This window comes from Hibiscus syriacus, unplaced genomic scaffold, assembly GCF_006381635.1.
Source record: "Hibiscus syriacus cultivar Baekdansim isolate YM2019G1 unplaced genomic scaffold, ASM638163v2 tig00003715_pilon, whole genome shotgun sequence".
NCBI lineage: Eukaryota > Viridiplantae > Streptophyta > Magnoliopsida > Malvales > Malvaceae > Hibiscus > Hibiscus syriacus.
This window is the reverse complement of record NW_024061980.1, coordinates 385,566-404,501: the sequence shown is the minus strand read 5'-3', so window position 1 is coordinate 404,501 and position 18,936 is coordinate 385,566. Positions and strand designations below refer to the sequence as shown.

The window sequence follows — 18,936 nt, the reverse complement described above, 5'->3', positions numbered from 1 at the left end:
ACGCCCCCTAAGAGCCTTAGTTATGCAATTGACAGCATAAAGTAAGGTATTTATTGGAAAGTTTTAAAAAATTTCCTACACTTTTTTTGCTTGACATGATTTTAGCCTGATATACAAAACGAAGTTATTTTGAGTTTATTTTCATAAATACGATTGTATATATGGTCCTGTGATTGTAGGACACAAAATAACTCGTGATGTGTTTATTTGATGACTTTATTTGTTAAACTCGTCTTCTTTTCTCTGTTCTCTGACTCAGATATACCTGAATTTCCCTATATTTTACAGATAAAAGTTCAATTATCATACAAATTATTTTGTTAATAGATGCATAGAAGCTTAGTGTAATAACCATTTTTAATAAATAAATAGATTAAATTTAAAAAAAATTATGACTTTATTTTGAAAATTTTGGACTTGTTTTTAATTTAAAATTTAGAGTCGCCATCGACTTTTGGGTTAGGTATGTCGAATACATAAAAACGTCTTTTAAAACAATTAAAACAAAATAATTTTTAAGATAAAAAATTGGTTTGTGTTTACCAAAGATTCGTTTTAAAGGGTTAGAGACTCGATTACATGTGGGGAAAGGTTAGGACCCCCAAAACGCCCAAAATCGATATTTTCAATTATATGTTGTCTAGGTAATGTAATTTTACAAATTTGATTTCAATATTTAAGTTACGATCATTTTATTTCAATGAATTAAAAAATTAATGAATCTCTCCTCTTGATTATATTTGATTTGAAGAGAATGATTTGATTCACTTGGGTTTATTTAAAAACGATGTTATTTTGCTACGTGAATTAACAAAAATTGAAATTCAATTATATTTGACGTAATTTCGAAGCATAACAATATTACCTTTGATTAAAAAAAGCGAGAAAGTAAATGTGTGAATTATGAATACAACAGTAATAAAATAACATATAAAAATGGATGAAATACCAATCATGACAAATAAATAAAAACTAAACATAGATAAGTAAATAAAACAAAATAATTCAACAATAATAAATAGGTATATAAAAATGAACGTTTATATTTATTAAAATAATATATCTAATTAAATATATATATATATATATATATATATCAAAAAGTATATTAAAATATAATAAATCATTTAAAATGAATAAATTATATAATTAATTAACTTAGTAATAGTAAATAATAATATTAGAATATTTTATTCAAATATCTCTCGTAAGAGCACCCCAGGTATTTAGGGGTCTTCCATATTATAGTCGAACAATTAACAAGGAATATCATTAATTTTATGGTGGTAATAATAATATTTTTTTATTGAAATATATATATATATATATAATACAGAAAAAACCATTTATAAAATATAAATATATACTTGAATCTTATCAAGAACAATAACGTAAATATATTATCGAATACTAGATATTTAGGACGTAACTAAAATTCTATTTTTAATAATAACACGCATATATATTAATATATTATTTTTATATAATAATATGAAATAATAATATAAACAAAATAATAGCACAATGACTAAGTAAAAAAGGAAATTATTAAGGTATTTAATCATGTTATTTCGTACAATGGCTAAATAAAAATGAAACAAGAAGAATTCAATGCATAATTACGACCAATTCGAGCAAGATTACAAATAAGGGGTAGAATATGACGAATTTCAAATTAAAAGGATTAAGCTAGTCATTTAACCAAAGATATTGATAAAAACATGCGGTGGCTAAAAATAAAATGTGGGAAAGAAATAGACTCAAAGTAAATTATGTAAAACTTGCATTGATGGCAAAATAACAATTTTATAAAACAGAAAGGACCAAACTTGAGATTACACCGTTCACCAAAACGCGCGGCTCCAGGGGTCAAAACGACAACGTTTTGAACCATATATAAAAGCTCATTTCCCTCTCATTTTTCATTTTTTCTTTTCTCTCTCGCTTCCAATCTCGCATCTCTCCAGAGTCTGGCAAGGCGCTCTGTCACCGATCGCCATGATTGTCGTCGTCAGCCACCATAATCGGTGGCTATTTGACTCCAAATTACCCTAATAAACTTGTCTTGGCTCCTAGATCACAGATTTGGCCTTAGTTTAGCCTAAAATCACCCTTGCACCTACGAAATGAGGCCGATACTGTTCAACTTTCTTGCCTCCGATCTCGTCGTTGGACCGTCAGATCGACTTGGTTCCAAGGTATCTTGTTCTCTTCGGCCTCCTCCTTCAACTGACCATTCAGATATGTCATTCGGTCACCAGAGTTGCCACCGATGAAGACCTGGAGATAAACTCCTTTTCTTCTTTTTATTTTGGTTCTCTCCCAAATCTGCCCCTTTTATTTTCGATTATATTCCCCTATTTCATTTTTTCCTTTTTCATTTTTTTCGTTCGATTCTTCCCCGTTCTCCCTCTCTTTTCTTTGATTCGAATGGCCTTATCTTTTTATAGTGATAATTTTTTATTTTCACTGTAGACAATGATAATTGGAGGTGACGATGGTGGCAGTGGCTTTGATTGACAGGCGACAGTGATAGGCGACGACGGTGGCTGAGTAGGGGCCAGGGTTTAGGGTTTGGTTTGATTTTGGGCCTTTTTGGGTTAGGGTTTGATTTATGCCTAGTTTACTGTTGGGCTTGGTGTATTGGGCCTGTAAAATGTAAATAAAAATTAATATTTAATATTAATATAATAATAATAACGTGAAATGATAAAATAAAATAAATAAAATGAAATAAAATATAAAAATATTTACATATTTTCAAAACTATATGATACTTATTATATTATTTTAATATATATAATATTTTTTAAAATGATATTATATGATAGATATAAGTTTTTTCCCCAAAATTATACTATATAATATATATATATATATATATATATATATATAGTCGAAGCGTAATTCCAGGCCAAACCGAAAGACGTCATATATCGGTTGGGCCCAGAATTGGGCTTCGACTTAAAAAACGTTTTAGAGTCGTCACCGATCATTTTAAAAATAGTTAGGTGGATCGGACACCATCTTACCTGATCTGCGTTTTACCAGAAATGTATCGGGTTTGGAAATCGGTTACAGTCAAGGAAGGATTAGCACTCTTATACTGCCCTTTCGGTACCAACTAATTTGTCGGTTGTCTTAGTAGCGAAAATTAAAATTAAAATTTAAAAGAACGATTCAAATTAAATAATAAATAACTGTTAAATAAATCAAGGGAGAGAAAAAAATTAAAAAACATAAAAAAATAAATCAAAGAGGGGGAAAAGGATAAATAAATAAAAAAATATTAAATAAATCAAAGGTCAAAAAACATAATAATAAAATAAAAAATAAAAAGTTAAATTTTAAATGTAATAAATTAAAAACAATAAGAAATAATAATAATTTTTAAATAAATAATAAAAAACTAAAATAAGAATTTAGAGGATCAAATTGAAACAAATTGAAATTAATGGATTAAATTGATACTAAAAATGAGATGCAAGAGAAAAATAAAGAGTTAGAGGGGTTAAATTGCAAAATATAAAAAGTATAAACATGGATTAAATTGAATAAATTGAAAATTCGGAGGTAAAATTGAAACAGGTGACCAAAATGAATTATGCTTCAAAAGTACAGGGACTATAGAAATAATTTAACTATTGGTTAATTACATAGTGGTCCCTTATAAATACCCCCAAATCACAAAAAAATATCATTTCCCAACTCTCAAATCCTCTCCCTTATCTCTAACCCTCTCTTTCTCTCTCTCATCCGACTGATAACCAGTCACCCGCCAGTGGCTCCCCGCCGCTCTGACCGCCCTTTTATACCCTAAACCCAAATCTGAGACCAACTCACAAAAAAGCCCCAGAAGGCGTAGATCTGAATCGAAAGTTTCGATTTTTGTTACCTTCGATGGTGACTCTTCGGCTCCCCCGACGTGCTTGGCTCTTCTCGGCGGCTTTCAGCAAAGGATTCGATGTTTTTTATATATTTTTTACTATAGTCGAATGATCTCTCTTGTGTTTTGGGTTGCTTGGATTTCTTGTTTCTGTTTGCTTGATCTTTGTGTGTTTCTTGCTGCTCTCGGCCGAGGCTTTTATAACCCCATAGCCGGCCATTTTGAGTCCCGAAAATAACGGGATTTCCATTGGAAATCCGACTGACTCGGTTCTGTTTTGGGTTCGTGCGAGTTTTGTTGAGATAATTGCTCATGCATACCATTCGGTCGGGATTTTTGGGATGGTTTAGTCTCGATCTCCTCCGGCCGTTGGCCTCTGACTTCCATGCCTCGCGCGTGACTTTCATGTGCCATATGTGCGGCGCCCTGCTTAAGCCGTGAAACCCTAATTGACCCTTGGGTTGATTCAAGCCTGTTTAGCCTATGCTGGATCCGAATATATTCTTGAACCCTAAAAAATAAAAAAATAAAAAGAAAATAATAATAATAATAAGTATACTAATAATTATATATATTAAAAACGTTTTCAAAACCTATATATTTTCAAAAATGTTTTAAAAACTATATTATATATATATATATATTCAAAACGTTTTTAAAAACTATATATTACATATATTTTCAAATATTTTTAAAAAACTATATATTATATAAGTTTTCAAAATGTTTTAAAAACTATATATTAATATATATTTTCAAAAAACGATTTTAAAAACTATATTATATATATATATATTCAAAAAATGATTTCTAAAAAAAATATTTCAAAAACTACGATATTATAAAAATTACGGAGGAAAATGAGTGTCTACAATTATAATAATAATAATAATAATAATCGTTTTCAAAACTATAATATATAATATATATAATATTTTTTTCCAAAAAATATAATATATATATATAATAATTGTTTTCAAAACTATACTATATTTTAATATACCCATACATATATTTATACTATATAATATATATATATATATATATATACTATAAAATATAATAGGAAACCATGTTGACCCACGACGAAAACGAGTGTATACACAAGCAGACCTATTAAAAATAAAAAAACAAAAGAAAATAGTGATGTGATTTAAGAAAATAAAATGACAAAATACCGACAGTTGGAAACTAACATTAAAGTTGGTGTCTTTGTCAATCAACGAAGATAAAAAGAAAAATGGATGAATGGTGTTCCAATGAGAGAAAACTATATGAGAAAAATGTCAATATTATAAATTAATAGTTATATAAAATTACAAATATAACTAGGACAACTTAGTAAAATATAATTCTATTGTTGCTTATTTTTTCTTAAAATTTAAATCTAGTTGTATTTTATCTCTAGCTTTCCTTGCTACATCCAAAAGTTTTGGCGTTAAGTTCTCACACTACAACAAAAAATTGTAAGGAGTTGTTGCTGCTATGAGTGATTTCTTTTGTGTAATTGGTTGCAAATGCATTGTATCATCTTCAATTTTATTCTCAATAGAATTTTAAATAGCACTAGCTATATTTTTATTTTCTAGATTTTAGACCTCCAAATATAGGAGTGTTCATTTTTCGATTTTAACCGAATTAACCGACCGAACCGAATTAGTTCGGTTAATTCGGTCGGGGAACAATTAATAATTTTTTTAGAATTCGGTTAAAGGTTAATTCGGTTCGAAATCGTTTAATTAACCGAAATTAAATTTAAATAATAAATATATTATATATAACATATGAGCTCAGCCCAAACCATTTAAAACTCAATTAATAATTTAAGATCCAATAAATTTTAAACCTAAATCAATATTAACTAATTAAAAAGTCCATATAATTTTTTTTATAATTATATATTATTTAAATTAATTGTAAAATGTTTTTTTAATTAAAAAATCAATTTTTATATAAATTAGAAAATTTTAAAAAAATTCGGTTAATTCGAAAATTAACTGAAATTTATTTGGTTCAGTTAATATTTTCAAAAAAATGGTTCGGTTAATGGTTAAAGAAAAAAAGTTCAATTAATTCGGTTAATGATAATTCGGTTTGGTCGGCCACCGTTTTAACCGAATGAACACCTCTATCCAAATATATATTGTTTTCACATGGATAATCCAATAGATGACTGACATCCATTTTATTGTGGTAACCAAAGCCATTAATCATCTTATCAAGTTCATGAAGAATAATATGGGTTCGTTGAATCAAAAAAATTCCTTTAAGTTACTAAATTATTAATTAATTAATATTTTTTAATTAATAATATTATGTAATCCCGATATTATTAATTTATAAAGATTTTATCGTATAAATATATATATCATCAATGGAATCATAATTATGATTTGTCTTGACTTAACAAAACTATCAAGCGGCTCCCGTGGTAAATGAATTGTTATTATTCCTTAAGGACCCGAGTTCGAGCACCATAGATACCAGGGGTGTGAGCATTCAATGTTGAATTGTTGAGAGTTTGTTAAAAATATTTTCAAAAACTAGTCGTTTATAGTTATTGGGTAACGAGCAACAACAACAGTAAGATTTCAACGGAAGATTTTTGAAAAATATATTAGTTTATATTTGTTGGGATTGGGGTTATAAATAAGGGTGTTCAGATCCAATCCGATCAAAAAAATAACCGAAAATCGATCCAAAAAACCAATAACTGAAGAAACCAAAACCGATCGATATCTATTACAATGAAGCGCGACATCGTTTTAAGTTTATGGCCAAAAATCTTAAACCCTAGCCCACTTTCGACTCCGCCTCTTCTCATCCTCCTCGAGCACAACCCCTCACTCACAACCCAAACGAGATTAGTTGAGTGACCGAAGACCAGTAACAAGATAGAGAGAAGATAACTAATGATCATCTACTACTTTCACTGTTATTCTCTTGGCTCTGATTGGATTACATCAAGAATTTTGATCATTCATCCCAAGTAAGTTTGTCCTGTAATTACAACCTTTTCCGATGGAAAAAAATACCAAGCTTGTTGTTCTTCTTGCATACGATGTTTACGGTATTTATCCATAAGTTCTTTACTTTTCTTTTGTTTATCTATTTGCTTCAGTCTTTAATGTGAGTGTTTTGTGTCATTTTATGTTTGGATTTTGTGTCAAATTGATGAGGAACAGTCTGTTTAGGAATTGAATAGCTTCAAGGGTTGGTATATATATATATATATATATATATATATATATATATGTGTGTGTGTGTGTGTGGATGGGGGAAAATAAGTTTCTTTAGTTTTCACCCATTTTTGCACTTCTTTTTCTTCATTGTTTTTTTATTTGTTTGCACTCTGCACTCTGTTTTTCTACATATCATATCTTGGTTTTGTACTTTGTTTACTATACATTTACTTCAATTGATCCTTGTTTCTGCAACTGCTTATTTCTGTTCCATGAAGTATTCATAGCGGTTGCCATCAAGATCAAGATAATCAATTAATCATCACCATCGTTTTGATCATCTGCTAATTTCATTGTTCTTCTCTTGGCTCTGCAGGATATGAGACTCCAAATTTGAAGTAAGACTGGTTCTGCCAGTGAAACTAAATTTTGCCAATGTTTTACTTTAGTTTTCCCTAGCGTGTCAATATTGTCAAAGCATCTCCTTTTCCTTTTATACTACTCAAAATTAATTATGGAACTATTGACTATTTGAAATGTTCAACATAGTGTCTATTACACTATAATCTGAATTACTAAGAGAAAATTATTCAAGTGAATCTATATTATAAGAATTAAATTAACTTGCATTATCCATTCCTATGTTCTAAAATGTTGCTGCAAGAGCCTAGAAAATAGTTTTCCATGAACAATTGCAATTAATTCTGTTAGTTGACTTACCATTTCTAGTATTTACCATGTTTGATATAGACAGATTGTTTACAGATTTGTGCCAAATTTATAGGCTAACTTATAAGTGTTTCCATATTTCTTGTATAGTTGACTTTCCAATTAAGACTCTTGAATATATATAATATAGGTCCCTAAAGCTGTAACCATACTATTGAAAATGCAAAATGCAAGAGATTCTTTTACCTACTGTTATACTGATTTACAAATTCTAAATGCAAGGATTTTAAAGTATTGTGTGTTTCCCTGCACATTGTTTGTTCATCAAGAATTCCCAGTTTCCAAGGGAAATTAACCCCTGACTTAAAGCACCGCCTTAAGAATTCCAAGCTTTCGACAAAATAGACTACATGAACTCAATTACTAGATTGAGAATAACAAAACAATACCTATGCGCAAGTCCTCGTGACCAAGAAAAAATTGACGTTATGCTATTAGTGTTGGTTTCACATCCTTTCTGTATCCAAACGTGTTTTGGTCATGTTTCTCACTTGTTAAATTTATTTTATTTTGTTTTCTATGAGTTCTGGCATGTTTGATACATGTTCCATTGTGTCGAACGTCTGTTCAACACTGGTAGGCACCCCTGCATGGAGTGTTCGTGCTTCATAGTCCATCAATGTGGTCATACTCCATGGAAAATATACGATTTGTGTTGCTTTTTTTCAATAGCTTTATGGTCTGACCATTTATATATCTAGATGTTTTCTCCTATTATTCTTGGCGTAAAACAAAAAATAATATATGATTGCAACATTTTGAAAATGGAAGTCAGATTCTGAAAATTACAATCTAGCTAATTAATATTTGGCATGTCTGGCTCTAACTGATTTTTGTCACAGTTGAAATATTTGTTCGAGATTGTGATATAATGGGTTAGTCTGTTATAGGGTGATTGTGTGAAACCAATTTACTCGCATGGTTTGTTCTATCTAGCATCTTGAGTTGAACTGTACCGGCTTCTGGACCTAATTTGAGTTCCTTTTGATTGTATAGAAAAATCGCAGACAAGGTCGCAGCAACTAGAAGAGGTTTATTACTAGAAGATATCGTCTTTTTCATTTAGTTCTGCAACCAATTTATTACTAGAAGACTAATACCGCGTCTTTTGATTACCTCAGATAAAGCTATGATTGAACTAGCAAAGAATGGAAGAGGTAGTCATTCATTCCCTTAAGAACATGAATGAATTACATTCATTCATTCCTTTTTGGTCTTTAATAATATCACTATCATCAATTTCCTAATTTTTTTATATTGATGCAGGCTCAAAACTATGACAGTAGTGATAGAATGGAATATAAAAATGTGCAGTCTAGCAAATCAACTAATGAAATACCAAACTTGGAAGAGGCACATGATAAAAACAAAGTGGGAGGCTCTAAAGTTGAAAAGGATAAAAGGAAAAGGAAAGTTGCGGATGAACCCACATCCAAGAATCCTGAGCCTAGAGATGAAGGTAACAAAAAATATTATAGTAATACTAGATCATGGGCTTGTGATCATTTTTCTAAATATCTCTCCTGTAGCACAAAAAGTAGAGCTTCTTGTAATTGGTGTGCAAAGTCTTATGCACGTGATTCTCAAAAAAATGGTACAAGTAATATGATAAACTATTTGTTGTATCTTTGTAAAAAGTTTCCCAAAGAGACTCGTGATTCTCATAAAAAAACTCTTCTTTTCAGCAATTGAAAAAGGAAGATGGGTAGGGAGGTAGCAGTGTCTTGACTAGTGTTCATTTTGATGTTGATGCATGTAGACAAGTACTAGCTAGAATGATAATTGTGGATGAATTGTCTTTCAAGTTTGTTGAGGGGGAGGGATTTCTTTGCTTTATGAGTATTGTGCAACCTAAGCACTAATTCCGGGGAGTATTTCAGCTGCTATGTATTGTTGGAGTCTTTACATAAGTGAGAAATAAAAATTGAAAAGTTTGTTTAATCACACTCATCAAGGTGTATCTCTCACAACTGATTGTTGGACTTATGTTCAAAATATGAATTACATTTGTCTCACTGCACATTTTATTGATGAAAATTGGAAGTTGCATAAGAGGATTCTAAGTTTTTGTCCAATTAAAAATCATAAAGGAGAGACAATTGGTAGAAAAATTGAAAAATGCTTAGAGAGTTGGAAAATAAGTAAAGTTTGTACTATCAAAGTTGACAATGTTAGCTCTAATGATGTTGCAATCTCTTATTTGAAAAGTTGAATGGAAGATTGGAATACACATCCTCTAAAGGGAGAACATATGCATGTTAGGTGTTGTGCTCATATCTTGAATCTTGTGGTTCAAGATGGATTGAAAGAGTGAAATTCTTCAATTAGTAAAATTAGGAATGCAATTAGATTTGTCCGTGCATCTCCTGGTCGCATGGATAAGTTTAGAAGTTGCATTAAGGAAGCTAGGGTACAAGATAAAAGTATTGTGCAATTAGTTGTGCCTACTAGGTGGAACTACACCTACTTGATGCTTGAAAGTGTTTTAAAGTTTCAAAAGGCGTTTAAGAGATTGGGGGAAAATGTGTTGAATATTGTGATGTTGCAAGGTGGTATTCCAAATAATGAAGATTGAGAAACTGCAAGACGCCTTGTTAAATTCTTGAAGATTTTTTTTTGATATAACTGAAAAAGTTCCAGGTACAAAATATGTTACCTCTTCCCAATATTTCAATGAACATGTTTTGACTTTGATTACATTAAAAAAATGATAGAAATTGGTGATCTAATGCTTGAAATGATGGCTGAAAAAAATGAAAGTTAAATTTGATAAGTATTGGGGGAATGTGAAAAATACGACGAAACTCGTCACATTGACGTGATAAATTTCAATGGTTAATTTTTTTAAAATTCAAAAGTTTTATGTTGCCCGACGACTATTTTATTTTAAATTCTAAGGTAATTCGTCACTTCGACGTAATAATTTTTTTAATTATTTATTGAATTAAAAAAATAATATTACTTTTAGAGGACTCGTCTAAATTATAATATTTTGTCGTAATATTATTATTTTTTGATTAAATTGGTTATATCAACGTAACGAATTTATGCTCCACTGTAACATTTATCATGAATTATAAAATAAATTCGAGATGAACTAGTGCGCCAATTAATTTAGCTAAAAAAACTAATGTTATTAAAATCGGATCGGACTGGCCGGTTCGACCGGTTGAACCGTGAGCCGGTGGCCTGTCCTGTCCGGTTAACTTCCAAAACCGGATTAGCACAGAACCGGTAAAGAACCGGAAGAATCGACTGAAAACCGGGGTGAACCGGCTGAAAACCGGCAAAACCGGTTTGAACCGCCGGTTCACTTTTTTTCTTTAAAAAAAATAAACCAAACAACGTCGTTTGTTCAACGAGCCGAGTCAAATTCGAGTATTGCTGAGCTCGACTCGAACTCGAAAACTTTAAAAGTAAGCTCAACTCGACTCAAAAACTCACGAGCTAAAAATTATTAACTCGAAATATAATATTAAAACTTGAAATCGAAAAGGCTCAAACTCAAAAAAAAATTTAGAAGTTCGATTGAAGCCTAAAATTTGAGCTCAATTGAAACCTAAAATTTGAGCTCAATTGAAGCAAAAGAATAGTTCGCTTTGTGCTCACCAAAAGGCTCCATGATTTTGAATGTCAAATTACCTCTATTATTTATAGAAGTAAGTTGGGATGCTCTTCTATGTTTCTTAGCCATGTGAGATTGTTTTGTTCTCATATTTTTACTCTTTCAACTTTTGGGATACTCTTCTATGTTTTTTTTAAAACAATTAAACCAAATGACATCATTTGTTATGATTTTTTTAAATTCTAATTTTATTTTTTTGATTATAGTTATATAATTATATTTATTATTTAATATGTTTTACCTTAAATATTATGTTGTAGTTGATTTGAATCATTTTGTTTTACTTAATTTTATAGTTTTTCATTTATACATGTTATGACTTGTGATATTTTTATACCTTTTAATATTGTAAACTTAAAAAAAGTATTACATATATATTAATATTGCTTTGAATATTATGTAAAATTAAAAAAATATATTATTTTATATAAAATTCGGTTCAACCGAGGTTGAACCCGGTTGAACCAGTGAATCAATAAATCAGTACCTTCACTGATTCAATGTCCGATCCGGTTTTAAAAACATCAAAAAAAAAAAAAAAAAAAAAACAACCGTTTTAACCTGATTTAGAAAAAGTCCAAGCCATTGGCTTTTTGCCTGCCAACGAATGCCAAAAGCCGAAAACCCCATTGATACCAGACGCCGAAGCCACCAACTTGGAGCAACATTCTCAATATATAAATAAGTAGATCAATAGAAAACAATCACTATTATTAGGTTTTTAAGATTCAAAAACTTCGATACCCTCACTTTCTCCGCTCCCCCTACTTTGTAAGCTCCCTTTTCCTCTCCCCTTTTCTTTAGTATTTTGCATGTCCATCTTTATCTCTACATCTAGGATCTCTTGTTTGTGATCTCTTTTATAGTCTGAATACTTGTTTCCGATATCTGGGTTTTTGTTCATTTTCTGCCTTCTCTAAGTTTGGGTTTTCTGGTTGAATGTTGTAGAAGTTAGAAGTATGATTGTGCATTTCCTTGTATTGGCTGTAGTGGAAAATTTTCAAGTCTTGTTTGGAAAAGTTTGAATCTTGAAACTCGAAGAGAATGAAAGGAGATTTTTTAGACACATTAGAAAAGTTTTATCATTTCTGTAGGTTTAAGTCATTACTTCATCTTGGATGCTTTCCTAGTTTATTTTGTCTGAAATGTTAAATCCATGCTTTTGTGCCGATTGACAATTCTTAGAATTTGGTCCTTGATATTGACTTCTATGCTGCTCAAATGGAGACAGGAAAAAATGGGTTTCATATATCATATAAGTATACCAAGCTTGTAATAATAACAGTTCTACTTTGGTTTGCTTACAGTGCATTTCAGTTTATTTGATCTTTGTTATAAAGAGTATTGGGTTATGATCCTTTTGCATTGGATAGAAAGGTTGAAAGGGAAACCAAAATGGGCATGGTTGGAGTTGATAAATAATTGTATGAAACTATTAGAATTTGTAAAGATGATACTGATAGGTAAGGATGATTTGAGGTGGAGGATTTATGTACCTAACATAAATATATATTTCTCGGATCTTGTAATTGAACCCTTGTATGTGAGATTAAGTCTTGGTTCTGTTCTGGTCTTATTCTGAGGGAACACTGGTATATTCTTTTAACAATATTTTGTTAATTTATTCAAAGTATGGAGCCTCGAGTGAAGAGCAGGGAGCCCTTAGCTTGTCTCTTCTCATAGTGCTCCTGACATTAATTGTCTTGTTAATACTGCAATGGATGATATCATTTCTTTTTCATCAAGAGTATTAACAGGCTACAAGTTTCACTGTTATTTTATTAAGAATTTTTACAGGTATTTAGAAGCGCGTAAAAAACAGCTGGCCATAGATTAACTTGTCTGACATACAATCTTCTTTAAGAACGAGAGAATTGTAGTAAACCAGTAAAGGAAGAGATAAAATATGTAGAGAATATCTAGCGTATAAAAGACAACATTCACACATGACTTCTTGGGATGCTAGTTCTTTCATACCTTGAAACTGATATTATGTCTTCTCACAATCCCAACCGACTACGGTATTATATTATGTTACCCATGATATCGAATTTATATTAACAGCTTATTAATGTTGCTGATAAGGAATCATAAATCATGCCATTGTCCCAGAATCAACAATCTCAATATTAGCTCACTGTTCCCTTTCTGATTTTGCTTAGTTATTTGTTTGGTTTTGTTGCCACCTTTTCAGCTTTGTTTGTACTAGGCATCCTGCTTTTCTGATTATATATGTTTTGATGTAATATAATCATCAGTAAGGTTTAAAATTCTAAAAAATATTACTTGGATTCAGGAGTAAAGATGGAAACTTTGAGTCTTACCTCCCCTTACATTGTTAAACCTGCAATTTCCAATCGATCTACAAGAGCTATTGTCAAAGCCCCAACATGTCTTGGATCTGTTAAGAGCATCTCTAAATCTTTTGGCTTGAAGTGTTCCTCCAATTACAGAACGTCAATGGCAAGCTCCTACAAGATTAAGCTTGTAGGACCAAATGGTGAGGTGAACGAGTTTGAAGCCACCGATGATCAATACATTTTGGACGCTGCTGAGGAAGCAGGAGTTGAATTGCCATATTCTTGCAGGGCTGGAGCTTGCTGCACGTGTGTGGGGAAAATGGTTTCAGGTTCTGTGGATCAATCCGACGGTTCTTTCCTGGATGAAAAACAAATGGAGGATGGTTATGTGCTGACCTGTGTTTCGTATCCAAACTCAGACTGTGAGATTCATACCCACAAGGAAAGCGAGCTCTACTAAGTATTTGTGGTCTGGAATGAGTTGGGAGTTGTCTATGAACTCTTATCTAAATTTGCTGTCAATAAGGGTAAATATACATGCTCTTTATAAAGTGTTTCTTTGCCGAAATGACATATCGGCTTAGAATTTCGATCATATTTGTGTATTGCATGGTTGAAGGCTTGAAGCTCTTCCCGTCTTATGGAACTGTCAATATTATCTCTAATAACAGCTGTTTTTTAAACTAATTTAAATATATATTTTTGTTTTTTATCATAAAAATTAAGCAGACAAATAAAAGTAAGAAAATAGGATTTGATTTTGACGACTTTTAATTTTTTTTTTAAATTTGAATACATTAATTTAAAATCAAATATCAATTCTTGTAACTATTTCTTTTATATCCATAGTACCGCTTTTAGTGATAAAAAAATCAAAATAATTAACTATTAGTTAACAAAAAAGAGTAAGAGCATGAGACAAAGTTGAGGATTTAATGGGAGCAGGGTTTATGCAAGAGAAAAATGACTGATAAAATGAGATCACCTTTTTCATTGACCACAACCTCACTGAAAACGATACAAAAGTAATGGTCTGAAGGGGTTATGTTGCAGTGCATTCTACTTTATGACGTTTTATTCAAAAATTATAATGATATAAATTAATTATTTGTCAGGTATTGTTTCAAAAAGTTTTATTGATCTAACAACTTTTTTGAAAAGACACGAATGATTTGTTGACGTGACATTAACTTGGATAAAACACGTATGATGATCCACAAAAGGGCAAATATCCCTATGCCTCCATTTCCCACTTATCTTTGTAGCTTTCCTATTTCTCTGCATTTTATATATAGGAAGGAAAGAGAAAATGTTGGCCCTATCCTTGGCTTTCCCGGGCAAAAATTGAAACTGCCTTTTCTTTGGTGTAAACAATGGCCTTGGCTATAAAAAGGTCATTGCAAATGCATCTCTAACCTTTTTAGCAATGTAAAATAAATATAAATATAAATATAAAAGTTTATTTCATCCAAGGTTTTTAAAAGTCTTCAATTTAATTAACAAGATAATAGCATGGGACTAGCATTTTAAATATATAAAATTCAAATATATTATAACTTTAAAATTATAATTTTATTTGAATAAATAAAATTGCACAATCAATGCGTGAAAACAATATACATTGAATAATCCATCCATCCGCGGGCGGAACCCAATGACGCACCCTCTGTACGTCAGTGCTAGCATTCGAAGGAGTACTAGAAGCTTTATTTAAAGCAACCCGAGAGAATTCAAGAAGATGATAGCTATACCGTAACACCAACTCATTGTCCTCAATAGGAGAGTCGAAAACAATGGCGTTCCGGTTAAGCCATAAATTTCAAATAATAGCCCCAAATAATAAATCCCAGTCGCTATTTGTTAAAAGTTTTAAAGTTTGACAATCAACTTTGGAAAATATTTTTTCAAAGTTTAGTAAATGTTTCTTTGAAAAATGTTTTTCAAAGTTTGGTAAAATTTTGGTAGATGTTTGTTGAAAATAGGAATGGGTAAATTCACTTTAGTCATTGCACTTTAGGGTATTTTCAAAGATTAGTCCCTAAGTTTATACTATAAATACCCTTACCCATTTAGCTTCAAAATCATCCCAAAACATTTCTTTCTTCCTATACTAGAGAGCTTTCTTGTGAGTGGTGAGTGTTTTGTAAACACCTGTAAATTTTCTCTCTTAGTAAAAGATCTGCAGCAGCCCGGAGACGTAAGCACAATTGGCTGAACTCCGTTATCAATTTTCGGGTATTATTTTTTCGCTTTTATTTCGTATTCTCACTAATCTGGTTATAGGGAAATTAATTGTGACTCGTTTATTTCCTAACAACTGGTAATCAGAGCTTTTGGTTGTGAATTTTGTCAATTTTTCTATGAGGTTACTATTCATTACTATTCACGTGAATAGTGAATTTCGTGAATAGTGAAATTCAGTCGACGATACGAGTTTGTCGACGGTGGTATTCTAATACACGGTGGTTCGCAAGAATTGTCAGAAACGATCTAAAAGAAGCCAGATTCGAGTGGAAGCGATGGCTGCAGACGAAGGGAAGGTGAAAATTGAAAAGTTCGATGGTGCGGACTTTGGCTTCTGGAAGATGCAGATTGAAGATTTTCTGTACCAGAAAAATCTTTATCAACCTTTCTCAGGAAAGCAACCAGAAGGCATGAAGAATGAAGACTGGGCTCTTCTCGACCGACAAGCCCTCGGAGTTATCCGATTGACGTTATCCCGCAATGTTGCTTTCAACATAGCAAAGGAAAAGACCACGGCGGGTCTTATGGCGGCTCTCTCCAGTATGTATGAGAAGCCATCGGCCTCAAACAAAGTTCATTTGATGAGGCGATTATTCAATTTGCGGATGACGGAAGGGGCATCAATGGCACAACACCTAAATGAACTCAACACAATCACAACTCAGTTGAGTTCAGTGGAAATTGAATTCGATGATAAAGTTCGAGCTTTAATTCTCTTATCATCTCTACCAGATAGTTGGAATGCTACTGTTACAACAGTTAGCAGCTCGTCGGGAAATAGTAAATTGAAATTCGACGATGTTCAGGATCTGGTACTGAGCGAAGAAATTCGACGGAGAGAATCGGGTGAAGCATCAACCTCCTCAGCCTTGCACACGAAGTCTAGAGGGAGAACTTCAGAAAGAAATTCAAATCGTGGCAGATCAAAATCAAGAAGGGGAAAATCAAGAACAGGAAATAAAGATTTTACCTGTTATAATTGCGGCAAGAAGGGCCACTTCAAAAGAGATTATCGAGCACCGAAGAAAAATACCGGCGCACAGGAATCTGCCAACATGACGGAGGAGACAGGTGATGCCATGATTTTAAGCGTCAACAGTTCGATTGAATCATGGATTTTGGATTCAGGGGCATCTTTCCACTCCACCTCATGCCGAGAAATCATGGAGAACTATGTCAGTGGTGATTTTGGGAAGGTTCATCTAGCTGATGATGAAACCTTGAAGATCGTCGGAAAAGGAGACATACGACTAAAGCTGCCAAACCAGACCACCTGGAAGCTGACAGGAGTGAGACATATTCCTGGCCTCAAAAGAAATCTGATTTCTGTTGGACAGCTTGATAGAGAAGGATATAGTACAACTTTTTCAGGCTGTGAATGGAAGATTACAAAAGGAGCACTCGTTATTGCTCATGGTAAGAAGACCGGTACTCTCTATGTAACCTCAAATTTAGAGAATATCATTGCAGTATCATATGCTGATGGAAAATCAAACCTATGACACCAAAGGCTCGGCCATATGAGCGAGAAAGGAATGAAGATACTTCTGTCAAAAGGGAAGCTGCCGGATCTAAAGAATGTAAATGTCGGACTATGCGAGGATTGCATTTTTGGAAAACAAAAGAAAGTCAGTTTTACAAAGATTGGCAAGACTCCCAAGGCAGAAAGGTTAGAATTGGTTCATACTGATGTATGGGGACCATCCCCTGTTCCATCTCTTGTAGGCTCACTATATTATGTCACCTTCATCGATGATTCAACAAGGAAGGTGTGGGTTTATTTTCTGAAGAAGAAATCAGAAGTCTTTGATACCTTCAGAAAATGGAAGGCCATGGTGGAAAATGAGACTGGTTTAAAAGTCAAGCGGTTGAGGTCTGACAATGGAGGAGAGTACAGAGACAGTAGTTTCAGAGATTTCTGCGCAAACAATGTGATCAAGATGGAGACAACAGTTCCCATAACACCGCAGCAGAATGGCGTAGCAGAGCGCATGAACAGAACTCTGAATGAACGTGCCAGAAGCATGAGGATACATGCTGGATTGCCTAAATTTCTATGGGCTGAAGCTATCAACACTGCAGCTTACCTGATCAACCGTGGGCCCTCAGTTCCTTTGGATGGCGGAATACCAGAGGAAGCTTGGAGCAAGAAAGAAATAAACCTTTCACACTTAAGAGTGTTTGGTTGTATTTCTTATGTACACATAAACTCTGTTGAAAGAAGTAAACTTGATGCCAAGTCCAACAAATGCGTCTTTGTTGATTACGGTGGTGATGAGTTCGGTTACCGGTTTTGGGACTACGAAAATCGAAAGATTATCAGAAGCAGAGACGCCATTTTCAATGAAAATGTGATGTACAAAGATAGGTCAACCGCAGAATCAAGTAATACCGAAGCTGAAACAAAGGAATTTGTTGAGTTTGAGGAGATTTCTGGAAATGATGTTCAGATCAATCCTGAAGCAGTTCAAGAAGAACCACACACACCAGAACTGAGACGCTCCTCCAGAATTCCTAAACCAACCCAACGGTATTCGCCTTCTTTGCACTATTTGTTGCTGACTGACAATGGTGAACAAGAGTGCTATGATGAAGCAATGCAGGTGGAGGATTCAGTCAAGTGGGAGTCTTCCATGAAAGATGAGATGGACTCACTTATGTCAAATCAGACGTGGGAATTAGCTGAATTACCACCAGGCAAGAAAGCGCTCCATAACAAGTGGATTTACAGGATCAAAGAAGAACATGATGGGAGAAAACGCTACAAAGCAAGATTGGTTGTCAAAGGTTTTCAGCAAAAAGAAGGTATTGACTACAATGAAATTTTCTCTCCAGTCGTAAAACTGTCTACAATCAGACTGGTATTGAAAATTGTAGCTGCGGAGAATTTACATCTTGAGCAGTTAGATGTAAGGACAGCTTTCCTTCATGGTGATTTGGAGGAAGAGATCTATATGAGGCAGCCAGAAG

General features: G+C 32.6%; 1 protein-coding gene across 2 annotated transcripts; it reads left to right on the top strand.

Annotated features, from left to right (window-relative positions):
- The first annotated feature begins 12,091 nt into the window (after positions 1–12,091).
- On the top strand, positions 12,092–14,318 carry LOC120179509 (ferredoxin, root R-B2-like). Of its 2 annotated transcripts, none has more exons than XM_039185097.1 (2): positions 12,092–12,193; positions 13,719–14,318. In XM_039185097.1, the coding sequence occupies exon 2, from the start codon at positions 13,727–13,729 to the stop codon at positions 14,180–14,182; it is 456 nt and encodes a 151-aa protein (XP_039041028.1). In that variant the 5' UTR covers positions 12,092–12,193; positions 13,719–13,726; the 3' UTR covers positions 14,183–14,318. The 2 variants fall into 2 exon arrangements, with proteins under 2 accessions (XP_039041028.1, XP_039041020.1); XM_039185089.1 differs by having other exon boundaries at positions 12,132–12,193; positions 13,722–14,304.
- Positions 14,319–18,936: the final 4,618 nt, after the last annotated feature.